The sequence below is a fragment of the Poeciliopsis prolifica genome, unplaced genomic scaffold, assembly GCF_027474105.1.
Source record: "Poeciliopsis prolifica strain line A6 unplaced genomic scaffold, Auburn_PproV2 SCAFFOLD022, whole genome shotgun sequence".
In the NCBI taxonomy this organism is placed as follows: Eukaryota; Metazoa; Chordata; class Actinopteri; order Cyprinodontiformes; family Poeciliidae; genus Poeciliopsis; species Poeciliopsis prolifica.
The window spans coordinates 5,359,263-5,386,570 of NW_026562397.1; the positions used below are offsets into that span (position 1 = coordinate 5,359,263).

Genomic DNA, 27,308 nt, shown 5'->3' on the forward strand with positions numbered 1-27,308 from the left:
TAAGAGAAACTTGACTTCCCGATTTGACACCAGGCCACTGGGTTTCTGTCTCTTTAGGAAGCTCCGCCTTCAGCCTGTCGTCACAACAGCGCTCCTCATGATGCCGGTCACAACTGAACAGTAGTTTGCATGAGGAGCTCAGCGGACTCCACCTGCTGCAACAGATTAAAGTTTCCACTTCTAAGTTGGGAGCAAAAAAACAAGATCAATAAAAGTGGAAAGGCTCAGAGGGTGAAAACTGTGCTTACATCTTGAAGCATTACACACTTGCAGCTCCCTTCTCCCCCCACTCTGAATGTCAAAAGCTGCAGCTAATGCTAATGCGTCGGCGAGCGCTCGGGCTGCGGCTCTGCTGGGCGTTGTGTAGGTATTTCGCTGCTCCGTTCGGACCTTGGTCAACGTGCTCCGCCAGGCGGATGACGACATCTGCTCGTTCCCAGCAGACGATCGCTTCCAAACAACAGGACGACATATGCTGCCAAGCAGCTCGCTCACAGCTCGATCGTCGCCCGGTCAGCGCCACGTTTCCATTAGCCGGGTAAAGATCTGGCCCTGAAACCGGCAGAGGCTGCTGTTTGCACGTCTTCTGGATCTCCGTCACAGAACCCCGCAAAACAGTACTGTAGCGTTCTCTTATCCCGGACAGATTTACCAAACTTCCTGCGAGCGCTAAAAAAACCCGTGTATAATGAGTGTCCACTGTTGTTTAATGTTTGCATCATTTGATTCATGCTCCCCCCCCCACTACCTCTGTAATACTCCCATGATGAGTAAAAGCAGTGGGAACCGAATGTGCTCTGCTCGCGCCGTAAAAATGTCGAGTGTCTCTGTTATCAGCGTTTGCGCCTTTGGCCATGACCCCTTCAATTAGTAACTTTGTATCCACATATTTTACCAATTTTCATTAAACAGATTTTCTCTGGTGTGTGAGCTTTAGAGGCTCTCTGACCTCGGCTCTCTGTAATGAGACACAGGAGATTGATAAAAAGGTGCTCAAAACTGCATATAATTGCAGCCGCGACTCCCACTCCTCTTTCTGGAGGATTTAATGCCAGACGAAAATCGTGTGGTGGTCCATGTGAGAATTTGTTGTCCCAGACTAATCATGCCTGCTACAGTAGCTTAATTAGTGTGTGTTCCTGCAGCATTGATTGGTCTTAGCGCTATAACCTTGTGCAGTTATTTTTTTATCCCCACACCCCCTTTCTGTTTGAGCCGTGTACAGCTTCCAAAGCCGGCAAAGTTTTTCCAAAAGAAAAATCCAGTTTTTATAAAATTAGGGAGTTTTAGGGAATTAAATTGACACAGATTCTGAAACAAACCAAATTCATTTCACCACAGTCTTGATGTAACCAGGTAGTGTAAGAAAACCAAGCATGCTTTCATTGTTTTAGGGTTTTGTGCACTTTTTTGCTGTCATCCAGGGATTTGTTTTGGTTTAACCTGTTTTTTGTCACAGTTAAAGATTTTTAAATTAAGTTTATTTTTTATATCTTGCTAAGACAACCACTGACCACTGACTAAAAAATCTCTTTACAAAAAAAAAAAAAAATCATTTTCCAATTTAAAGTAATTCAGGAACAGATTGGAACAAAGTCTTTGACATCCATCGGTCTGGAGATTGTTACAAAGCCATTCATAATGTTCTGGGATTCCAGTGAACCAGAGTGAGAGCCTTTATCCACAGACAGAGAAAACATTCAGCCAAATCTTCCCAGAAGGGCTTCACGTGAAAAAGCTCCTCCAAGAACACATGGATGAGTCAACTTAGAGATCACAAGAAAGAATGTCAGAGGGCTTTTGGTTCAACATAGCAAAAACAAGACGAGTCAAAATCGATGGGAGAGATGGTCCCTAAAACGTTTGTGAAAACTTCCTGATAAGGCAAAAGTAGAATGTGCTGGAAATAGAGCATCCTGTTCCATAAAATCACATCATAACCGGATTGAAACGCAGTTGTTGGTCGTGTGACGGTTAGCTGCTTCTGGACCAGAACGACTTGCCCTCATTAAGTGCGTTTCCATTCATCACATGAATCTGCATATTGGAATTCGGGAAATTAAATAAATAAAAAAAACCTTGGTTAATGGAGAAACGCCGATTTGAAAGAAAAAAAAAAACTCACAGTTTCCGATAAGTGTATTTCATAAAAGTACAATGGTAACCCCTTCTTCACATCACACGGGTCATGTTACGACTGAAAAGACGAAAAATTACCAGAATATTGACAAAGGTTTTGCGCACATTTGTAATGGAAACTCAGCTGTAGATGGAAACATGAAATGTTCTCTTGACCAGAAGATCTGGAAGAAGAACGTCAATGTAACAACTGGGTTATATAGCATGACAATGATCTGTAACACACCTGCACCTGCTATTCCATGTCCGAATGACGTTTAAAAACAAACGTTTGTGAGTGGCCTAGTCAAAGTCTGGGCTTGATTAAAATTGAGATGCTTTTGCATGACCTCAAAAAGGTTGTTTATGCCAGAAAACCTGCCAATGTGGCTTATTTTGAAGAAAGAAAACGATTTCTTCCTTCAGTGGCGATTGTTGCCTACCGACCTACTACGTTTTCACAGAGTCACGTTGATTTGCAAAGCATTTTTTCCTGTAAAAGGAAAATTCTTTATTTAAAAAAACCCCTGCATTTTGTGCAGTCAGGTTGTCATCATCTGACTTAAAAAATTTGCTTGATATTCTCAAATACAAAAGAGATCTGTAAAAAGCGCAGATGATTTTTTTCAGTGTGCTGTACAAGCTCCAAATAAAGCGATACCACTTCTGTCACACAAAAAAGCAAAAGCTCAACCTCCTCTCTCACACAGGTAGCTTTGATCCAGAGCTGCAGAATAGCTCATCGGTTTTATTTTGGCTCCTCCTGCCACCCTCTACCTGCTCTGCTCCTTCAGGCTCGTCCTGTTTTATACCAACTAATGACCTTTCAACTGCGCGACAGGCCGGACAGGAGGGAGGCTGATGTAAATCCACGTCAAATCAAGTCCCATTGTGCAAAGCGCCGCATTGTGTGCGGCCGGTCGAAAGGGGCTCAGAGAGAGAGAGGCTTCTCACGCTGTTTCTCCGCGAGGGTCTGTCTGAGACGGCCTTTAAATTGTGGCCCCCGGCTGGCGTTTGGCTTGTGAGAGAAGTGGCCAGAGCGAAAACCTTTTTTCTCTCTCTCTCTCTGGGGCAGCAGCAGCCCGGCGATATATAACCCACACACACCGGCGAGCCTTTTACCACCCCACTTCAGCTTCCAATTGACTTTTTGACCTATAAATCCTCAACGGACGCAGAGTCAAAGACACTGGAGCCGCTGGAAATTTGGGGTTTGTCTGCGGTTTGACATAACATGAGCGGACGGGACTCAGAGGTCTCTTTGGTCTTATGAGGGCCTGTTGGAAAACCGTGTCCTTGTGAATTGAACTTCATATTCATTGTCAACACTTCCCACATTAAAAAAATAATAAAACAATCATTCGATGTATCTCACTTCATTGTCTCGCAAAGATGCTTCTTTTTTTTTTTTTTAAATGTTTGTGTAAAACCACCTCTTGAGTTCAATGTTCGTTTGAAAATGAGCTTTTTTCTCATTTTGTCACGTTGCAGCCGCAAATGTTAGATATTAATATTAGAGTTTTATGTGACAGGCAACAGGAAGTTGACAACAGGGAAGTAAATTGAAAGACGAATATCAAGAGTGTTGGTTGAAATTTTCTTCTGCCCATTTTACTCCAATTCCTGAAATAAAATCCAGTGCACCCACTCACTTTCGTCAAGTGCCATCGTCTAGTCAGTAAACCATGTTCACTTGTGTTGTAATCTACTAGAAATCTAGCGTCAGATTCTTGGAGAACATTGGTGAGCAAACATAATCAAGAGGACCAAAGTCAAGATTACGATGAACCTGGACAATTGAGTCAAAACCGAAATAGAATTAAAGTAAAACTAGATTCAAAGAGTTTAAAAAAATGATCAGATGATATTTAATTATCTCAAATGAACAGAGTTGTAGACTTTAACCCTCGAGTGACGTTCTGGTCCACACTCCATGCCAGTCGGTGGAGGCTGTGCACCAGTTCAATGTTTGCCAATAAACACAGAGGAAGAGGAAGAAGTAGAGCGATGGAGAAAGTTTTTTTTCTGAAATCCTACATTTATAAAACCTCATTAAGCGAAATTGAACCACAACTACAAACCTTCCAAGACTTGGAGGTCTTTCTAAACCGGTAGGCAGAGCATCAACCACCAGAAATATAAAATACACTCAATTAAACTCTGGAGGAAATCCTGTCAACGGGGCAGCTATTAGTCATACTCTCCACAAATTGGACCTTACGGTGGCAGCAAAGTTAACCATTATAACAGGAAGCCCCATTTCCAGTTTGCCACAAGCTACGTTCGCAAAACACATGAAACATGTAGAAGAAGACACTCTGGTTAGACCTTTGACCTACATGTAAAACTCTTTAGTATAGCAAAAAAAAAAAAAACTCCCGACATTGGATAACCCAGGAACTAAGGGTCCACACTGTGAAACATGACTGTGGCTGCATCATGAGAAACCCGTCAGAGGTGATGAGAAGACTGAAGACGCCACAAAAGACTTGAAACGAGGGGCGAATTTTAACCGTCCAACAAACCGACAACCTGAAATATACATGTTAGACAAGAGCAAAGCATTATTGTTGAGTTAGGGTGGCCCAGTCAAAGTACGGGCCTGAATTCAAATGAGATGCTATAGAACCACTGGAAGGTTGATTTTCACGGAGAACCTTAATCCAGACTGCTGAGCTGTCACAGAGGAAAGAGTCTCTGGGAAGCTGGTAGTGCAGCTGTAGTTAAAAATGTAAAATTCTGCCTAATTTTCTTTTACTTCACAGACAACCCCCCCCTCCCAAAAGAACTAACTTTAATGTGACTTAAAGCTTCAACAAATTGCAGCGTAAGGTCAAAACACTACAGGTGGAGCCTGTTAGTAGGGATCACTTAAAAATGAAAAGAAAGACACGAAGAAAGGGAGAGGCAAAGAAAGAAAGAGAGAAAAGCATTGGGGCCACTTTAGTCCTTTGAAATTCCAGACTTTTCTCCGTGTTTTGCAGAACGCTGCCACAACGCCTTATGGAAAAGCAACTTTTAAGCAATAAGAAATAAGCAGACAACACAAAAACAAGCAAAACATCCCCCCCTCCCCCTCTCTACCTCCTGCCGTCATGTTGGCAGGCAAATTTAAGCAGGCGTGGATAAACAATTTCTCAAACATTGTTTCACTTTATGGTTACATTTTCTCATATCAAACTGTTCACTGATACAAATGCTCCCTGAAAATATGGCATCTCCAAAACACACTCATATTTCAGCCCTCATAAAGCCGAGCCCGGAGTCATCCAGCCTGGAAATTGCCCATGGAGAATTCGTGTTCGCCTGGATATTATACGTGCCACATCCCATCCCGGGCTTTGTGAAGACCCTCATCCCTGAATGGCCAATTTCGCCCCCACCCCCACCCAGCTCTCCTCCACACACTGACATTTCAGCTATCGCACTGCCTTCGGTCATAGGGAAGGAAATCTAGCCCACCCCTCTCTTCAAACACTGTCAGAGGAGAATCTGCCGCTGATACCCCCCTACCACGATCGGCACCACCTCTGCTATACACTCCATCCCTGGCGGCAACATTATGCTGTCCTTGATGTTTTATCATTAGTTTGGAAGTGTGTGGTCCCCCACTGCTGTCTTTTGATGGAGTGCAGACAGTAAAGGCATGGAAACAGCCAGCCAATTTCCCTTGCTGCAGTTCTCCCTCAGCAAGGGGCCGGGCTATCTCCCCCCCCTACCCGCCCTGCACCGCAGCCTGGCAAAATAATTCCCCTTGATGAGGCGGGCTTTCAGTCCCTCTTAGTATGGTTGTTTACCTCAATCGGCCTCCATTTTGTCTTCCTGATTATTTTGGCGCGAGGTTAGCGGCGGCTCTGATACGTGGCGTGAGGAGCAGAGAGGACAGTGTTTTAGTTTACCGTCTTGCCTGAATGTTGGGAAAGTAGCAGTGTCCTCAATCGATGCCAAAAGTCTTTGCTCGTTAGTCACTAGTCGTTTTCAAAAGTGAAATTTAACACTTAATGTAATGGACTGTAATGCAACCCCAGAGTTTTCCTGTCAGCTCCTTTTTTAAAAGATGTTATCCATAAAATCAGATTTATTTCCATAACAAAGGTTCTGTCGTGAAACGCGGTTGAGACGCCGCCTTCGTTTCCGTTACAGATGCGTGCCAAACTTTCTCAATATTACGCTAATGTTGAGGAAAACGCAATTTTGCAATTGCAGTGTATTCTTTGAATAAGAAAAGCAATTACAATCACACGTGAATGTTTGTTCATGCGACGTCATTAAAATAAATCATGCCGCGTCATCATCCTCCAACTACTTCCTGTTGTCGTCTTCTTCATGGATCGCACCAGTAGCAACATCTGCTTGTTGATCGCGTGATGTGAAGAAAGATGTTTGGTCGGAGTTTTAGGAAATAAACTAATTTCGATGTGTCCAACAAAAGCCACCTCATCCGAGCACTAAAACTTTTGTTTTGAGTTTTACTGAAATTGACGCATTGAATTAAGCAAATTTATTATCTATTATATAGTGGAAGGAAACTCGGTTCCTGTGTTGATCACTTGGAATTGACAGATGTGCCTAATAAAGAAATGTTGGCCTCCTGCAAAGTGCTTCCATCTGGTGTATAGTAGAAGAACTAACTTGTTTCTCAGTCGATGCAGCGCAGCATGGAGACGATCAGCTTGTATTTCTCCTGAGGCAATGAAACCCAGGTTGCTTTAATAGTTGCCTTCAGCTCAACGACATGAACTGATCTGGTGTTTCTTATCTTCTCGTTGACAATATCTCTTATATTTTGTGAGGTTTGGCAGGCGATATTATATGCTACTTTTTTTCCCCTACCACTCAACTTTCCATTAATAAATTGGGATGCAGCATTTTGTGAACAACTCAGTGGGTCAACACCAGTGGATGATATGCCCCCCCACCAAATCATCACCAACTCTGGAAACTTGAACCACTTCCTCCAGACTCTTCCACTTTGTCTTCTGAATATTATTATGTATTCATTTTTACCTGAATGGAGAACTTGGGCTTGTTTTTTTTCTCCTTAGCTCAGGCAAAATACTTTTGGTTCAGGAAGCGTTGGACCAGACGTGTTGCCATGCGTACATCTATTTGTGATGTCTCTAACCACCCACTCTCCTCCCCCAAGGCTCATGAATGGGCTTTGATCAAAAATTCTCTCTGGTTATTCTTGTTGCTTGTGCGCCAATGTCTACCAAACTTTTTCCTTCCACTCGATTTTCCAATAATACAGTGGATTGTTGCAAGAAAATCCACTAGATTTTCTGATCTAGTAGATTCTATCAACATCTCAAAATTGTAGATACCGTTCCATGGCCAATACATAATATTTGCGTTCTGAAAAAAATGTTGTTGGTCCTTTGTGATATTCAAATATTTCACTTTAAGCCACAATCATTTACATTTACAGCTAATTAAGCTTCAATTACGTCACCGGTTGCAGAGATGATTCAATTCACAAGTTTCGGTTTTGAATCACTCCATAAAGTTTTAATGTGATTCTAAAATATTTAGATGAGTGTGCAGTGTATTTACGATCGTGACTGCAGCCATTTGACGCGGGCGATAAAAACAGTAGCGTAATTGAGATGCAGGCTTTAAAATGGCATCAGAATCAGTTCATCAACAAGAACTAAAGAGGAGACTGTAAAAATCCCGGCTGCATTTTGAGCTAGGTAGGAATATTGTGTTTGGTCTTGGTTTGAACGTAGAAGGACCAGTAAATGTGCCTCTTCAACACGCCAAAGGTCTTCACAGTGAGATATTTATGCTTTACAAGGACTTTTAGTTCAGAAAACACAAAAGTTCTTTCATTCATTTCTTTATTTTAAGCCTCGACTTCTGTTGGCATGAAAACGTAAACAGACGGCTAACAGGATGCAGCGTTAGCCGCTGTAGCTTCATGCTAACATCAGTTCCTTGCTGATGTTAGCTAGTACTGCTTCAAAAATGGGTTTATAAGTCTTTTTTTTTTTTAAACCCCAAGTCTGTTTGAAAGCAAATGTCAGATGCCAAGGTGTTTGTAAAGGCACCAACAAATTTGGAAATCTAAGCGTTCACAGTGTTTTTATTAAGCTAGGCTATTAAAGGCGCCAGTGATTTATTTATTAAGCAAACAAACTTGTTAATAAAATCGAGTTCTTTTGAAGTAAAACAAAATGGTGGTCTTAAAATGACATGGAAAAAGTTGAAAGTTCTTGAAGGATTCCTTATGAAAGGGTAGACTCATTTCATTCACTGTTATTGGGTTATTTATTTATTTACGTTTTTTTTTTTTTTTTTGAGAAAAAGACGGGGGAAAAATGATTTCCTGCTGCCTTTTTTTGTATCCAATTCCTCACCAACATGTTGGGAAATGTATTTAAAGCACACACAGGATGTGGTTAATAGCTGTAAACAATTCATTAGAGCAATGTAAACAAAACAAAAACAACAAAAAAACATAGTTGCCACAGATATTGACCAGAGACGATTCAACGTTTTCAAGAATGTTTTCTAAAAACACAGGTATTGATAGATTTTTTTTTTTTTTTTGGTGTTGATTCATTTATTCAATGTCATTTGCAAACGTATTCCCCGACGTCTTAAAAACAGTTTCCATGGACGTCGTGTGTCAAGTTCTCCACCAACGAATGCGAAAACAAACAAAAGAAAAGATGGAGAGACGTTATGCAGTGGTCGACAGCATTTGGAGTTTGTCCTCTCCGCTGACATCTGACACTTTTATTCTTTAAAATCTTGTGGGGTGAAAGAAATAAAAAAAAAAACCCTGAAGCTATCGTTTGCAAATGCCTCCTCACACCTACTAACATGTACTTTCAGCTCACACGGTAGCTTCAACATGTGCATGTTGGGATGTTTTTCGTTTTTTTCAACAAAAAAAAAAAAAAAACAAGTAGTGCAGCTTCTCATCTTCGGTGACTTTGTCTCTTTCTTTGCTCTTGTCTTTATTTCTTATACATGTTCTTTATTTTTTTTCCCACTCTTTTCATCTAGATGCTCCCACTACTATCCCCACACCCACCACCAACCCAGACAACACGCAAGGTACTGTATTTCCCCACTACTGTCCCTCTCAACAAAACAAGTGTGTGTGTGTGTGTGTTTTGTGAGAGAAAGAGAGATTTTACACGCTTGTGTGATGGGGGCAAAAAAAGAGAACAAGGGTTTGTACCTACAGTGGAAGAGAGACGGAGGCTAGCCAGTTTAAATTCGACGGCGCCGTTGAAAGGTGACAGTCGGAGACGCCTGTCACAGCCGTCTCAGGTGCGTTTGATCAGAGGGAAAATTTGCGACGCTGCTTTGCCGAGGTGTTATCTTATCAACATCTGCAGCTATATATCTCAACTGGACCCATCCGTCACATTGTAAGGCCCGTTACATCCCCTCTACAAATGCTAGTCACATTTTCAACAACTGTTTTCCTGCAGACAGACGGGGAAGTAGCTTATTTTGCCGCGGTGTCGGCGTGGCAACCTCTCGCGTCATTTTTATACGCTTTAATTTACCTCTGCTGCAAAAAAAACAAAAGTGTTTTTCAGTGCAAACCGTCATTTTCATTTTTATTTATACTTTTTTAAGGCTATTATTTCAAAAGCGCTGTTAAGGCTAGACAGATGGTGAGGCAACCTTGGGAGTTGACATTTGGATATGCCAGAATGTGACATTTTAATACAAAAAAAAAAAGTCTTTAAAGAATAGATCGGTTTATCAATAGCCGCTTTAAAGATATGGCAATTTTTCTTTTGTCGTGGGCACTCTGCAATTCATTTAGTTTTGAAAAATAAATAAATGACAATCCAAGGCGACCAATAATAAGTTTTGAAATAAAAAAACATTCAAAAAACTCAGGAGTGAGACGGGATGAAAGGCAAACGCATTCTAATGAGGCGACTCTCTAGATAACATTCATTTACATTTTCAGTTGATCAAAAAAAAAAAAAAAAAGCTGACATTTTAGCTCTATTTTTGTGCGTGGGATAAAAATAGCGGCAGGTAAATCTCTCTCGAAAATGAAGCAACTTTTGTCCCTCTGGTTTCTCCTTCAGAACTGCCTCTCCTCTGAGACAAACGGCAAATCCGAAGCGGCGCAGATCAGCCTTCGTCCTCTAAGGGTTAAAGCCTCAGTCAGCTTACCGACTCTCTCTGGGAGTCAAACGGGACGCTGCTTTGCACATCTGTTACATTACGCTGCAGTTTTCCATAAGCCCCTCTCCGTTTGAGTCACCGTGATGCTGCCGTCTCCGTTTTGTGCTAAAACATTCCAAGAAGACGGGCCCCAAAGAGGATTTAGCGTGATTTATGTGAAACATGCTGGGAGGCTGTAATTGAGCTTCCTTGCAGTTCGCTGCTCTCCTAAATACTCTCTTGTCGCAGGGCAGTTCTGAGCTAGCTTGTGGTAGATTGCTCTGCACTGCCTTAATTAGCATAGCGCCACAGTGCAGCATTTCTGTCCTGCTAATGAGTAAATATAGCTTTGTTGGAATAAGCACGCCACCACTGAGGAACTGTTCTTCCCAGTTTTTAAAGCCAGTGTTTGTTCGTCCAAATTTAGTGTTGCTCTAAAAATATTTAAGGCAATGTTATAAAAGAAGTTGCCAATTTTTATCTTTGATGCTTGTGTCCCTGTTTCAGAAGACTTGATGAAAACTTTAAGTTGCATGTGGTGAGTGTTTGGATATCTGTACCCATGGAGTCCATTGGCTAAATTCTTATTCTTGGTCACGAGTCAGCAATGTGAGCGCTTGTGCCACATCTCCATGGCAAACGCCTAATAGGAGGACGCGACACGAGGACGAAAAATAAAACCAAACAAGAAAAGTAACAGCAAGTTGACCAAATCTACGCCAAGGATACAACGGATAGATTTTTAGTACCCAAATGTTTCCAATTTGAACTTCCTTTTTAGCAGCTTTTTGTTTGTTTGTTTGTGTTTTTGCACCAGAGTCCTCCATAATCAGGCTACTGGACACTTTTAAGTATTTTTTATGAGTGCTAAATTTGGCAACCAATCAAGAAAGAAAAAGAAAAATAAGCATGAGCTAGTAGCATGTCAGTAAGGTGAACCGCGTAAACCACACATCAGTAAAACATGTATGAGTTCAATATCAGATATAGCAACACATGAAGAAATAAAAAGGAAAAGGACGCCACTTTCCCACTGTAGAGTGAAAAACATTGAACTGGCTTGTTAGAGTTTGTTTTGTTTCTTTTTCTTCATAGTTCTTAGATGGAAATGTGTTTGTTTTTCTGAAATATGATTCAAGTTGCTATATTTATATCTTGCCTGCAATTTTCTCCTTTAGTTGTGAGTTAAGAAGTGTCAGTGCCAGAGCCTAATATTGTCTTGTGCAATGAAAGAGCAAATGTCATAACAAAGCGCAGAAACTCACAGCGGTTTGTCTTCTGCGTTTGTTGTTTCATGTTCGGAAAGTTTCGCTGGAAATTGTATCATCAGGTCTCTCTGACTCTTCCTAGATGCAGAGAGCGAGTGTGTGGGCGGGTAGACCACTGGGGAGAGACGAGTCACTGTTTTAAAAGGAACATTTCTTTTGTGTGTTTGAAAGTTTTCAGGCCTCGTGTCTCGACACGTGTCGCCGCCGAACATTCAAAGGAGTCTGAAAAGCTGCTCGCTTCCGACGTTGTCTCAAGTCAAGAGACGGCGCGGGTGTGTTTAAGGCGCGGCTGCCGATCCGGGTCGCTTAAACGATTTTTAGAGTCTCCACGCAACAGATCCAAGATGGGGGGGCCAACGTCGAAACAAGAACCGGCAGGCCCCGGTTTCCTTTGCGTTTGGTCCGGGGAAGTGGGGGGTATAACCGGGCATGTTGAGCAGAGAGTCTGTCGTAATAATGCTTGAGCTCCTCAGATGTTCACAGATGATCCAAAGCAGGGACATCATATCCTCGGTAAGCCTCCAGTAAACCCGAGGCGTTCAGGAGAGCCAGAGGAGGGTAAAGACTCTGTGTTGTTGACTTGATTGAGAACACCCGTTTCTGCAGATCGTGCTGCTGTTGGACCTCAGCGGATTAATCCCACCCACAGAAAGTGTCTGTCGCCCCTTTAGATGAACTTGCTTTTATTTCGTATTCTCCTACTGCTTTGTTTTTGTTTTTTCTTCTTTCTAATATTTGACTTGCTTAAAATGGCTAAGCAAAAACCAAAGTGGGCTTGTAAAATGCATTTCCCCCCTGATAGACTTTGTTTCGTTTTCGTGCTTCTTGGATGCACTTTATTGTTTCAGCTAAACAAACCCTTTTTAGTGAAAGTAGCTTTCAAGAGAAGATTTCATTTGTTAAGGGAGGAAAATAAGGCTCTCCAAACAATTCTGGCCCTCTGTGGAAATCAAATAAATTGTTGCTTAATCCAAATAACAAGTAGTGCCTCCAATTGCTGCCATCTCGGTACGATTGAAGTCCAGACCTCGAATAAGACACTTTATAACCAACATTTCTTTCCTGTAGTGTTACTTTTGTATATTTCTTCTTCCAAGCAGCATGTTAGAGAACTGAATTTGTGGCAGAGATGCAAATCTTTCAGCACCCAGTGATTCAGTTTGATTCAGATTTTTAGGGTCATGATTTGATTTTCTTATTCAAATGAACAAGAGATTTTGTTTAAATGATGTGACTGACCAGAGGAAAGGACAGTGCAAAAAAAATAGAACATGTTTTCTTTAAAACAATTCAGTAATATTTCAGGATAATTTTCCAAAGTGATTGTGGATTGCTGATATTTCCTTTGGCAGTGGTTTCCCCAGGACATTTCTTTGCTCAGTCTCTCGCTTCTGTTGTTGGATCTTGAATGTTGACCTGAACAGAGGCAGGTCAACGTTCTCGGCTCTAGATGTTGCTTGGGTCTGCTTTGGACTCTTTTGACTGGCTCATCGACGCGTTTTGGGGTAATTTTGGTAGGTTGGCCACTTCTGGGATGGCTTGCCGTTGTTGAACGTTTTGGCCGTTTAAGGATAATGACCGTCCCTGTGGTGCGTCGGAGTCCCACAGCGTTACAAATGGCTGTGTGACCCTTTGTAGACCAATAGAGGTGAAGCGTTTGTTTTTCCATCTGTTTTTTTAACATCTTTAGCTTTATGTCCTCAGGTTCCATTTAACCAATTTCTAGCAAATACGCAGCCTGGCTGATGAAAATAAAATCAAGTTAGTTAATTCACGTGATTGTAGGTCACCTCTTCTCCTTTAATCAGCAAAAGCGTCATTTGAAAACTGAACTTTTACGGTTTCACCCAAAAGTTACAGATTTTTCAAATTTTACACTGAACCCTTGGGGGAATGAAAGTTTTACTATGAAAGATGATCATATTTATGTATAACGAGCATTTTGTTTAAATGAAGAGCATTTATGGTGAGTGATTTTTTTTTTGCTCTATTTCTATTCCACTGCACACTATAATAACCAAGTAACTTTTTTTTTCCTTTCTTAAAAAAAATCCCAGAGACTGCACTTCAAGAGTCTCAAGTGAACCATTCCCCGTTGCAAACGTCTGAATTTACACATCACCCACTGCTTTTATTAACTGCCTGTAAGAGCTTTGCCAGCTAACAAAGTAGACATGAATTTTACCCGGGCCTCCTCGGCTCGCCCTGCGGACCTAATCTGTGAGCGACTATATAAATTTCGTTGCTGTTTTGGCTAAGCTGTGAGGGGTTTTTGCGGAGCCTCGTAACTTTCACGAGGCGTGCAGAGAAACATAAATGATTTCAGGGTCATTCTCATGACTCCTCTCGACAAAATGTGCTTATGCTCAGACCAAAACCGTCTTGTGATGGTATTTCAGGAATGCACAGGCTGTGGTTAACTCTCTTTTTTTTTTCCTCTCAGTCCTGAGGTTTCCACTGGAGTTTATTGGTTGGATGGTTGGCTGTTTAATCGCCATAATAACTTTTTCAATGTGACACCTGCTAAGTAATATAGTGTATTACCTGCACAAACAAGTGTTTAGTTGTGTTACAATATTATTTATTATTTCGATAAACTTGACTTTTTTTCACCATCATCATCACTGTTTTAGAAATTGTGATTAGTTTTATTGTCCCCATTTTTTTCCTCCCTCTCCTGATTTTTCAGTCATAGATAGAATAGATATCATTTATTGTCATTGAGCAGGATTCAACAAAATTTCTATTCCAATGTTCTTAGAAAATGTATTTCCATTATTTATTCAGCTTTTAATGGAAGAACATACTTTATTCTAATTGGTCTCCAGACAATTCGCAGTGAAATCTCCCTTAAGTTAAAACAAGCATTTCACTCTCACCAGTGTGTGTGTGTGTATGCGTGCGTGTGTGTGTGTGTGTGTGTGTGTGTGTGTGTTTGTGTTTTACAGAGATAAAAAAGCTTATCCAGATAATTTCTCCCCCCACATTTTACCACAAGATTGAACATAGAAAGTTTTTGCGCCAAAACACTAAACACTGTGACCTCATTTTTTTCCCCCTTTTGTAAAGAATAGTTTTAAAACACCTGTACCGTGTCCAACTTCAAGAAAAGAGTTGATATTTCTTATTACTATTATTTGCCGAGCTAGTCCCTTACCTTGGTATTTTCTTGGTTAAAAAGAAAGAAAAGAAAAGTTCTTGCTTTTTTTCATTTGTAAGAAAGACACACTGGAGCAGTTCAAGTTCACACCCACATTTTCAGAGACCTCACTTCCGTCAAATGCCATTATCTTTATATATCGAATCACTTCCTTGGCTGTCATAATGAACTTTTTGAATGTATTAAGTGATCGAGCCTTTGCACTGACTTTCGCCTGTGGTAGTGTGGAAGCGTCCTTGGGGGAGCATTGCAGTTGTTCCTGATAGGAACGATTCTTTCTTAGAAAAAGGTTGGATGAATGGGTCAATTAGACGCACGTTCTAAAAGGAGGAGATTAGATGACTTTAAATGATCTATTATTGTAACGGGGGACAAAAAAAAGAAGAAGCATTTTTAAACTGCTCTGAGGCTTCGCTGAATAGTCGTCCTTGTGCGGCTACGATGTCACTTGTTCAGCGGCTTGGTTTTGAAATAGTAATGTTTGCAAGCGCTTTAGTTTACCTTGAGCGCTTCCTTTTCACATTTTACGCACTCGCTCATGTTGGTCTGTCACATAAAATTCGACTGAAAGTAAACGCCGCGAACTTTCGCAGCGTCGGGAAAGTTCAAGGGATGTGAAGCCGTGCGACTTCCCCGCGAGAAGGTTGGGTGTGCAGCATTAGCTGAAAACAAAAGGATAAGAGAGAGGAGAGCTGAAATGACACGCCCCCGTAAAAAAACCTGGGGAGAGCCTCGGCGGTCTGATCTCGTCGCTGACAGCGGGCCCGCTAATAGGATGCTCTGTTACTGACCAGAGCGGCAATTAGTCATTCCGGCGCGGAGATGGAAAAGGTGCGACTGTAAAGCATGTGACAGTGAGACTTGAGCGTTGAGCAGATCTCCCGGCCGCACAGACACGGGCATCAGTTGCAAATCCTCTTTATTCTCCCATAAATCCCCACGGTCGCCCGCATCCTGTCAGGACGCCGGTGTGGGCATGTCAGCGCTCTCTGATCGAGCCGCTAACACAGCGAGGGAGACTGAGAGGAGGGAAAGAGAGAGAGCTGCACCGGGGATGTGGACAGCAGCCAGACGCATTATAGACATAATCAAATTCTACTTGATTCAAGTGCGAGGCCACAAAAGGCTGCCGTAATGATACCGTCTCTCATTTGGAGATTTTCTTCCCACTCCGAGCACCTTCTGTTGTTATAAATGCAAAAACAGTTCGGCGGGCTGCAGGGAAACTTAATCCTGGATTTGTTAGAGCGCCAAGTGACAAACCGATCCACATAGGAAGAGGGATAAATGACAGTAATCATAATAAAGGACTGTGCACAGGGTACTAATTTGGTTAGGGCTTGATTTGATTGTGACTGCGATAATATATCTGCTGGCTGTGAGCTAAATAACTGTTTTAAACACTGGCCCTGAGAAGACACTGTTGAAACGCGACAGTGTGTGTGAAAGATGAAAGGCGAAGACACGTTTACCCCGAGAAACCTAATGATGTGTCTCCCAAAACCCTTTCCTTTTGGATGATACATAGTGACATGTGTTGCTAAGTATATATTCACATAGAAGGCAACATGTAAAATATGTTGAAGGCCAACTTGGATCATTTATTTGTCAGATTAACGTGATTCCAAAATGCTTTTCCAACAAGCAGCTAAGCCGCTAATTTGGACTGTTAGCGTCAAGATCCCTGATCAAAGTAAAACTCAAACCAAATTCAATCAATTAAAATATGTCTTCTGCTGATGCGACTTCTTGAAAATAAGAACCTTGAAGCGGGCATCAAACATTCGTTTCATTTAGTTCTCAAAATGTTTCCTTTTTTGCTTTTCAGATGTAATATTCCAGTCATGTTTTTCTTAGCTGGAAGCAGAACATAATCATAATTAGCAAATGTAAAGACTATAACGACTTGAAAACATTATTAGTATTGACTTTTAATGTTTCTTAGTGAATCAAGGTACTTAAATAAATTAACTTTTCAATAATGCTCTTCATTAAATGTCAGAGCTCAACTGAAAATAGAGCAACTTTCTAGAGTTTGCTTGTTTCATAAATTGAATCACTTGTATAGATATGCAGAGACTCTTGAAGGGGGTAATATGTATTTTTAAGCACATTTTATGTCACAGTGAAGTACCTTCTGTTGTTATGAAAATGCCATAAATATCAAAAAATAGCTTAAAAGAAATCCGTCTCTGTCTCTTTAAGAGCCTCCTGCCCTTTCAGCACGTCGTCACAGCCACGCTTCTCCGTTGATGACGTTCACAGCCGGTCTCTGCAGGTGTTTGCTAATTGCTGCTGCCACTAGTCTGGAGGAGCTGAGTGGGGGAGGGTCGCTGAGCAGAGATGAATGGTTGCCACGGGAGACTCAAGGAGTTCTCAAACATGCGCGAACGAGGCGTAAGACCCACACCTCAAAGTTTTGACGTTAGATAATCGTGAAGAAAAATAGCACAATTTCACACTTTCCTGACATGTAAAAATAATCTGTAAGATGATCTAAATAGGATTATTTGAAATTTACTTTTTGGCATTCCTGTTTGATAAGTGATAAAAAAGAGCATATAATATGTTCTTTTATAATAAATGAAGAATTTCGACACAAATTTTTATGATATAAAATGAATTACAGCTTTCTCTTGACAAATTTATGAAACAATCTCAATAAACAAATTTTTCTTAACACAAAAAAAAAGCCAAAAAGAGAAGTTTGTCTTTCCCGCTCAACCCAATAAAAGCCTGGGAAAAGTTGCGCCGTCGTTCACGCGGCGTCTCGCTTGGCGATCTTCCAGACGCCCGGCGTACAGAAAACAAGGCTTTTAAGGCTGTCGCTGGTACGTCGCTGTTGTAAATTGGAATTGCTCAGCCGCGAAGGCTTACAAAGATTATTTTGTTTATGAGACATCCTCCAATAATAATAATTAGAGTAAAAAAAATCCCTTACTTACATGTTATCAGTTAAAAACCTTCTGTCTCACTGGAACACGTCCATCTAAAATCCACGCATGGTTCGCAGTGACTGAAGGCGGGTTCTACCAAGTTGGTATCAGTAGTCAGTATCTTACTAGTAGTGGGTATCTGTCTGAACAGCCTCATTTTAGAGAAACAGATCAGTTTCAGTCAGGCTAACCACTGATTAACTAGCTGTGTTTTATGCTCGTTTACAATTCAAATCAGAGATTTTTAAATGAAAAGACGCGAACATTTTTTTTTTTCACATCATCAGATGTTGAGTCCAACTTAACATGTCCTAATTGGTTAAATTACAAAGACCAAAATGATCTGTATTTGTCTCATTTCCACTGAGAAAGAAAGAGTGTGTAATGTTGGGTTTGTCTGACATGCAAAAATATAAGCACTCAATAATATTAACTTTTTCTTACACACTTATTTTTCTAGGATTTAGCGAATCGAAATAGTTTTTGTTACTCTATCAAATACAGCAGAAGGTTTGACTGGTCTTGGTATTTTTCTCCCAGCCGTCGTGTCAATTGCTGATTTCATATTAGTGAGCCGTGCTCTGGTTATGCAGGTCTCACTTTTCTCCACATAAAGGCAATCGGTCGCGACGGTGTAGCTGCACCACAACATCCTGGCCCTCAAAATGTCTTCTTTTAATTTTACACAGAGAATAGAAATATGCTTTCCTGTCTCACTGCGGGGAAATTCATCAGTTGATCTTTGCAGCGGCAGTGGTCACTCTTTTTTTCAGTCTGGTCATTTCATTTTTTATGTTTACTTTAAGACGGAGCTGCATCGTTCATAGTCCTGCTAAAATCAGTGCAACGCAAAAAATTCTTTTTTTTTACACTTACACTCCTAAATTTTCTGTGTGACCAACAACATAACACCTACTATATGCAACAGTGAATATTTCCACACAGGAGCGCACAAACGCTGAGTTAGCACTCCTCATCACTGCTGACCTTTACGTTTGAAATCATCTTCCAGTCCGCATGCAATTCCCTTCACAACAAAGTCGGACGTCGCGAGAACGGGGAAAAGAATTAGACATTTGCGGCACGCGCCCGCACCGGACTTTCGGGGGTCATGTTTTGTCCGCTCACCCCGGTGGTAAATACAGAACCGATGAACAGGAAACCAGCGTTCAGCAGTGTGCCTAATGCTGGCAACATGAAACGCAGCCAACCGTGGCCGTTGATACTGCTGCCGTTAGGGGATTTTAAGTTATTCCCTGACATTTTTCGTGATAGTGTCTTTGCTGCTGACTCCAGATGAATTTTTTCATTTATTTATTTTTTTTCCCTCCCCCTACTTGTTAAATCAAACTCTCCCTCGATGCGCCGAGGCGGCCAAGACCTCCGCGTGTTTCCGCCGGGATGTGTCAAGCGAAAAGACAGGGGGTGAGCAAGGTGAGGGCAGGAGGCTGGGAAGGAAAAGAAGAAGAAGAAGGAAAAAAAAACATGGAGGGAAGATGAGACAGGATGGTGCACAGGCCATTTAGCGGGAGCATGTTCATTAGCATGGAGCTATCCTGACATCCTTGATACAGTAAACAAACTGCGCCTCGACGCGCAACAGCCGTGCCCTCCTTGTTGAAGATGAATCCATTTTAGCGGGGGGCCGCTCGGCTGAAACGGAACTTTTCCTATTAATTACTGACGAGCCGAGTCACCAAATGAGGTGCTTTTCTTTCCTTTCTCAACTTTTTTTTCTTCTCCCCCCACCCACTCCAGGTCGAGATGTGACTGCCACGTCTCAGACCCGTCAAGTCGACTTATTACGCCTTTTCGTCGTGTCGAGAAATCCTCCACCCTCAGCTCGTCTTTTATCAAAATCATTCAAGTCCAGAGCATGACTGGGGAGACTGATGGAAAATTGAGCTGCTCCCTCATGCAGCAAAAAAGAACAGTGCGGCCATTCCCCCCTCGCCCATCACTCCTCAATCAGTCCCAATGTGCACAGATATAGACTATTGATAAATGCCTCTGAACTATTCTGAGACTGGGAATTTAAGGGCTTCGGAGTTTCGCCTTGTATGTCGAGCGGCGCACGGATAAATCTGGCTAAGTGCCGGACAGCGATACTCGCCGACACCTGAGGCAGTCGGTATCTGGGGGCAGAGGAGGGGGCGGACACCGGCCTCCAATTTATCTTCAGACGTGTGTCTCTTTCTCATGATTGAGCTCCATAACTTCCAGAAATGGGCCCTTAAATCAGAGCGCATCTTACAGTGTGTGAATTCTCGCCGAAATTGCAGACAGTGTCTGCCGTTTTCATGGTGGAATGACTGCCTTAATATTTTCAGCGCCGCTCACTGGAGGAGACTCCAGGGGAATGTCTAAAGGCAAAAGTAAAAAGAGTTAGAAACAGGAGTTCAGCAGTATGACGCGACAGCAGCTCCTTCTGATTGTACCTTTGAATTTGCCTAAGCAACAGAAATAATTGTACAACTAAAAATCTTTTTGTTTATTTCATGTAATTCTCCTTTAAGGGTAAAAGATTTTTCTAAGAACAGAGGGATGAAAAAAGTACTTCTTTTAATCAATTATGAATTGAAACCCACATGATTCTTCTTAACAAGAACCTTTCAAATTCATTTGTGGAGGGGGGAAAAAAACGATAAAAAATAAACTCATCAAGCAAAATATCGAACTGAATTAAACCTGAGAGCTCAGCTAGACGATTAGTGCCATTGAAGACGTTTTGAACACATCTACATCTACTCTTCTTTATGTAACTTTGTAAGAAAACAGTTTTTACAGAACGTTTCACAAATTTTGACCACTAGTTTGCATGATCTCTTTAGATCGTTGAGCCCAAACGTTTTCTACAGGGCAGGTTTTCATAAGGTTTACTCCTGCAGGAAGACATTATATAACTTCAAGGCTTTTCACACATCTCTACCAGAGGTGCCAAGTGGTGTGAAAGCAGCTGTGTATGTTCAGAATATTTCTATCCCCTTTAAAACATTTCTGGTTTGCTCATTCTAAGTTTGGCTTGGCACTCTGGTGGCCAGAAAACCACGTGTGTGTGGGCTGCACTTTTACCACACTTCTCAAGCTGAGAGTTTTTGTAACCACGATATTAACTTTTGGTTATTGTGTTTTTGCTTTATTGTTTGTTTTTTTTGTGTGTGTTTTGCCAAGACCCCAAAGCCAGCGAGGGGGCACCGCAGAAAATCGACCACGCCGTCATCGGTGGAGTGGTCGCCGTCGTGATGTTTGCGATCCTCTGCGCGCTCATTGTGCTCGGCCGGTACTTCGCCAGACACAAAGGTAAAAAGCGCCAGCGCTCTGCTCGCGGACACATTGTTGAGAGTTTAAGTGCTTTATTTGAAAATGGAGTGCAGCAGAGTTGAAGAGAAAAGGTGGCGAGGCGGAGCGCGCTGCGCGCTAATTCGTTTCCCCTCCTCCCCCTCCTTTTCTTGCTTTTCCCAGGAACTTACTTCACGCACGAAGCCAAGGGAGCGGACGATGCGGCCGACGCCGACACGGCAATCATCAACGCAGAGGGGGGCCACAACAACACAGACGAGAAGAAGGAGTACTACATCTAAACCAGACGGGCCTGAAGTGATGGTTGGGGACGCGGTGGGAGCACTGCGTCCAGCGTTGATGGGGTAGTAGGACGGCTTGGGTTAGGGGTAAAAGAAGAAGGGGAGAGGAGGAGGGAAGTAGGAATGGCGTCGCCGCGTGGGAAGAAGAGGCGTTCTATGTCCGACCCTTCCTTGGACTGCCGGGTCCTATTCTGTACAGTATAATTATTTTACAGAAAATTTTGTGCCTTGTTCTATTTCTTTTGTCGGTTCGTTGGTTTCTATTCACATGCTTGTTGGATTGGATTCTTTCTCCATGTGCTCTACTTGATCCTTTGTTGCGTTTGGCTTTCAGAGGAGATAGAAAGGGGTCTGGTGTTTGTCAGTGTGTGCTACAACTAGCTTTTAGCTCATGTAACCAGATATATGAGAGGCCAGCTCACTCACACTTTTGTTCACTTTCTTTTTTTCTCTCTTTCTCTCCAGTTGCTTATTACATGAAACCCAGTATCGTCAAAGTTCTGTGGTGCCTCCCAAGTTCATCACATTTAGATGCAGGTCTGATTGGTTCTGACGATTACCTGCACACACACGCACACACGCACACACGCAACCCCCCCTTCAAATTCAGACTCACTGTTGATTACTTGCGTAACCGTTTTGAGTAGTCATGCCTTTCTTTGAATGTATTTGCTACAGGAGTGAGTTAGAGTCACTTATACATATGGGGTTTCAAATCGAGTTGCGAAATGCGACCTATCCCTAACGTAACGCAGAACTTTATTTTGAACCACATTCCTGAAACGTCTCACTATTTTCATCAGATTTATTCGACAAGCTCTCCAAAGTCAGTGGCACCTAATTCCATCCGTTCCTGCAGTCGATGCCATGTTGTTTCTATAAAGGGATGTTTATCTCTTTTTTTTTTCTTTATTTTCGTCCCCAGGGTTAATTAAGATGAAGTATTTGCCAATACAGAGTTTTGATCTAATACTTGCATTTCTTTACAGCCAGATTTTGAGTTGTACACTGCCTATCTCCACTAAATTAACGTTTAAAGAAATGCCACGTATGTATCTATCTGAATGTTCCACGAAAAAATGGAATAAAATCCTTTGGGTTGGTGACCCAGAGCGGTAAATTCAGTCGCTGTGCAATTGTTTCTGCGTCACCGCTGTCCCTTTGAAGCTCTTTTACTTGTAGTTTCCTGTTGGAGCTAGCATGAGGAACATTTGGGCGTTTCACCACCATCTCGACAAATACTCGAACTGCCAACTTTGCAGGATACAGCTGAACGATTTTTGTTTTCCACTAAAAGACAGCTAATTGGCTGCAAACCTTTCTTCACGACATTCACTCCTCCCGCTCGGCTCCTTTCACGCATCCGACGTAAAGCCCGTGTAGGTAGGCGAGAACACGAACAGCTGAGTGCAAAAACCAGAACAATGCTTGGGATCGGGTCGACCTCCATTTTGAGAAACTAATCTAGTTTGTCATAAGACATCATGTGTTTCCATTTGTTAAACCTTTCATCTCCTACGTCATGAGTCAATTGTTGGTTCTTTGTTGTAAAATTGTCAGTTTCATTTGAAAAGTTGGTCTTTATCCTCATCCTGTGGCCAACTTTATTTAATACTCATCCTGGAATCTGTCAGGTTTAGTTCACAGAGGCATTTGTCAGTTGCATTAATGCCGCAGCATCTTCTCAAAAATATTTCTGGAAGATAGTTATCTTTTAAGCAACACTAATGTGCCATGATAGTGAGGCAAAGGTTGTTCAGCTTCTTTCATTTTCATGTTTTTGTCTGGTATTGACAAAGAAATATGTATGAAACAACAGATTGTGAAACGGTTAAAATTAATGGAAAGACACTTTACTGTTAGAGACTGACACTGTAATATTTAGTATCAAGGTGCATATACTGGACCTTAAACACTTTAGCAAAATTATTCTAATTAGCTGTAACAAGTTGCTACCTGTTTAAGTAGCAAATTAGGATATTTGTCTCAATTAGCTAAGCAGAAAATTCAGTAAATCAGCTAGCTAGTTTAAGTACATCGATTCTAGCTAATTTAGTTAAAAAGTCAAAGGAGTAAATTAGCTGCACAACCTGAATATCTGATTAGCTAATAATAATAATAAATAATAACAATAAAAATAATAATAATAGGAACCCAGTTTGGTAGTTTTCTAGATCGTCTGTTTAGCTAATTAAACTGAACTAGCTAAACTGATTTAGCTAGTTAGCTGTGTTTGACCTATTGAACAGATTAGCTATTTTAATCAAATTAGCTTAGCAGCTAATTTAACCATCAAATCAGCTAACTAAAGTTAATAAGCTGCTTAACTATCCATCCACATTGCCTAGTGTGGATGGGACACATCTGGTGCTAGGCTACACGCTAACGCCGGGTGTGTGATGCGATCTGGTGACAAGCTAGCCGCTACCGTAGAGCCTGCTGGCTATCTGAATACCTGAGCTAAATTAGCTGTTGAGCTAACTCGCCTACACTCTGAAACATCATTTATCTTTGTTGGCTTATAAAATCCGACTTCACCAAGTGTTACGTCACGCTAAAACAGACAGCTGGCAGTTCTTCGCTAGCTCAAACTGTCCCCATCTTCATCTTTCCATGCAGACGAACGGCACCAAATACAACGAGTCTTTGTGCACATTCCATAAACAAAGCTGGAAAGTCGTCTCCACAAAATGTCCCTCCTTATCTGCTGGAAGAAAACTAAACCGATGTCACTTTCAATGAAATAAAAACACAAAAACTACCCACGAGTGTTTGGCTTTGAAGTCCTTGCCGACCAATTTTTGTTTCTTATTCTGTTGTTCTTGTCGGTTTCCGACTTAAAAGGCCTTTCAGGCACTGCAAGTATGAGTCCGATAAATTTTCCTCTGTGCAAATACTTTATCTTTGGGCTTTCTTTGATAATTACTAAGGCCAAAAGACTTCACTTGGGGAAGCTCCAATTTTAGTTCTTTATCTTTTATTTGTCTTTTTATTTTTTCCCCTGTCATCTTGTAGCCTCCAACCATGGCAGAGAAATGGCACAGTGCTACAATTTATCTCTCCTTTTCGCCAACCCCAATCAAACATTGTGAACTTTACACATTCTACGCCTCTCCGGCTCACAGCTCGAAGAGCAAAACTTGTTTGGCAATTAACAGGACACTTTATTGTATTGTCTGAAGAAGAAGAACAACAACAACAAGATGAGTAAGGAAGAAAAAAAAGACCAGATAAAAACGAATAACCACTGCCTTAAACAGACCTCTTGATACGTATGATAATGAAACAAAATAAAAATGACTAAAGAATAAAGTGAAGGACATATTGTAGTGCCTTCTGATCTGGAGGCATATGGTTAGGATCATACTCTAAGCTTGTACATATATCTGTCCTTTCTAACTTTCAGGCCAATACTCAGCCAAGTTGTCTGTTCATGCACTATCATCTCATATCCTGGATTTTTAGATCTAAATGATAAATAAATCAAATTCATTCATTTTTGAAAGTAAAATATTTCGAGATCATTTTTTGTGATTTTTTTTTTAATTTTTTGTGTGTGTGCAGTGGGGCCGATATTTATAAAAGGAAAATTCAATTTGGCCTTAAGTATTTAGTCGCCTTTACTGCGTTTGCTATTTATTTGAATATTTCCTGGGTGAAGGCTAAGCAGCTTTCAGAGAGGACTCCAGCGCTAAAGGCTAGATAATAAGCTAGAGTAAAAAACAAATTAATATATCTCTCTTTTTGTCGTTGTTTCTGGATTGTGGAGTTGCGGTGTCATGGAAACAGCTATGCGCATGACAAATGTTTTTCTGGGCTTTGATATTTATCTTAAATGGAAACTGTCGCTTTTGATGGATTAACTTTGAGAAAGGCAGTGGTAGGAAGAGGGGGGGGGAAATCATTTTAATCCAATTTTTCATTTATATTTCTTACATGATGTGTAGTATATATTTTTTCCTTCACTCTCTCAGGTTCATGAGTGTTACTATAGTTGTGTTATTTTTTTTTATTTTTATTTTTTGCATCTCAGGTAGATTGCAAACTTTAAGCCCCGAGTATATATATATAGATATATATATACATATATGTATATATATACGCTGTAGTACCACAGGTATCGGAAGACGTAACGAAAATCACAAGATGTACATGTTCCTCTCAGTTGTACATGTTTCTGTGTTTAATATGGTGCACTGTTACGGTAAATGTTAAATATTATTTTGCATAGGCCTAGTTCACGAGGAAAACTAGATTCGTTAAGCAGCTGAAAACGATGTACAGTCGGTGTTAACGAAACCACGACGATGTTCTCGACACTTCCCCCACCGTTTGCGTTCTGTTCGCGCGGTGCGAGCCAGCTAGTGACCTTAGGATCTTCTCACAGCCCTCCGGCATCTGTCTGCATTGTGCATCGCTTTTCTTATTTAGAAGATGGTGTGTTTACTGTGACATGAAGTTTTATGAATGATCTGTAACCTCTTGGGCGTCTGGATGAAACTCGTGGTTTTAAAGCCTGGGGAGGGAGGAAGAGGAAGGAGAGAAGAGACCGGGGGGGCAGGGGGGGCGGGGAAGCTGATCGTTTTTTTAAACCCCTAGATTGGTTGTTTAGGTTGTTGAATCTTGAATTTATTATTGTTTTGTTCCCAAGTGAAGTTTTTTTTTTGTTTCATTTTTGTTTGTTTTCTTGTTTTTTGTTTTTTTTGTGTTGTGAAGAGGAAGTTTTTTTTTTGTTGTTTTTTGTTTTCATTTGACCATAAATATTTTGTATTGGTTCATGCCAACATTTTTACAAAAGAAAAAAAAAATCTGAAGAGTTCTTGTCTTAATAAAAAGATATCAATGTTTGAAACGGCGTGCAGCTGTCATTTGTTCAAAACAACGCCTCCACTCGTCATCACTTAGGAATCGAATCGCACTAAAATTCACGGCTGAATTTTAAAAACGCGAGCAGATCTTCACATTCCTAACGTCGCTTTTATTCCCATAGTCTCATCCCAACCAAACCGTTTGGAAAGGTTTGGTCAATTTTATGTTATCAATATAGAAAAGGTAAAGGCAAAACGATGTTGGCTGTTCAACAACATAATAATGCAGATAATTTTATTTATAGGAAGTTTTCCTGCAAATAACTGATCTAGTAATTTTAATTTCAATTCACTTGTTAATTTATGCAGCACCAATTCACAACAAATCTTGTTTCGAGACACTTTACAAAAAACCCAAAACATTTTAGTTTAATATCTCATACACTCCCCTGGTTCCAACACAGCACAGAATGCTCAGTTAATTACTTGAGGTGGTTTTGAAAAAATGTAGCAGGCGAGAAAGTTGATGATTTTTTTCCCTCATACCGAGCACGCGCGAGGGCCGACTCCCCTTTAACAGGAAGGAACCCCCTGCAGAACCAGAGCCAGGCTCCGTGCAGTGCTTTATTTCCATCTCAAACTTCAATATTTTAGGTCAACAACTTTTTAATATCAAAGACAACATGAAGAAAGAGGTTTTATAAAGCTGTTTTCAAATGATTTCATTTACTAAGTGAAAGCAAAACCTTTCCAAACCAAGCGTGGCCTTGTGATATTTGCCAGATTATGAATGAACTCCACAGTTGAGACAGCTCAGTTTAATTTCTCTATTGCATGCAGGCCTGGTTGCTGCCAAACTTGTACAATTAAAAAATAATTTTTAAAAAATCCCTTGATCTGTTAACAATATAAGCAAGTGTTTAGGCAGCTTCGGATGGTTGCCGTGGGAGATTCAGGGGTCCCTCAAACATGCCTGAATGAATCCGAGCAACACTTTGTGAAGATGGAATAGCATGATAACATGACGTAAAGCACAAAACGTCTGGCTTAAGTGATTAAACCCTAACCCTTAAATATTGGCACAAAAATATGTGCAAAAGAGCTCGTTAGGAGTCTTATGTCTCATACATGATAATAATTAAAAGGCTCTAATCCTCAGTGTTGCACCGAGTTAACCAACTTCTGCCGTCTTGTCGTTACTCTGACTTTCACCACTTTAATAAAACGACGGCCATCTTGAACGAGTTTTGCATTTGGCCGCCTTTTTGCCACCCGCTTCCTCTCTTCGCCGG

General features: G+C 41.1%; 1 protein-coding gene across 3 annotated transcripts in view; it reads left to right on the forward strand.

The window, feature by feature from the left end:
* The window catches only part of cadm1b (cell adhesion molecule 1b), a 225,001-nt gene extending 198,947 nt beyond the window's left edge, over positions 1-26,054 (forward strand). For 2 of the 3 annotated variants that reach the window (XM_055045416.1, XM_055045418.1), the window contains 3 exons: positions 9,133-9,183; positions 20,799-20,927; positions 21,090-26,054. In XM_055045416.1, coding sequence (XP_054901391.1) covers positions 9,133-9,183; positions 20,799-20,927; positions 21,090-21,208 — 299 coding nt within the window. In that variant the 3' untranslated portion in view covers positions 21,209-26,054. The remainder of the gene's footprint in view (positions 1-9,132; positions 9,184-20,798; positions 20,928-21,089) is intronic. The other variant, XM_055045419.1, reaches the window with a different exon arrangement.
* Positions 26,055-27,308: the final 1,254 nt, after the last annotated feature.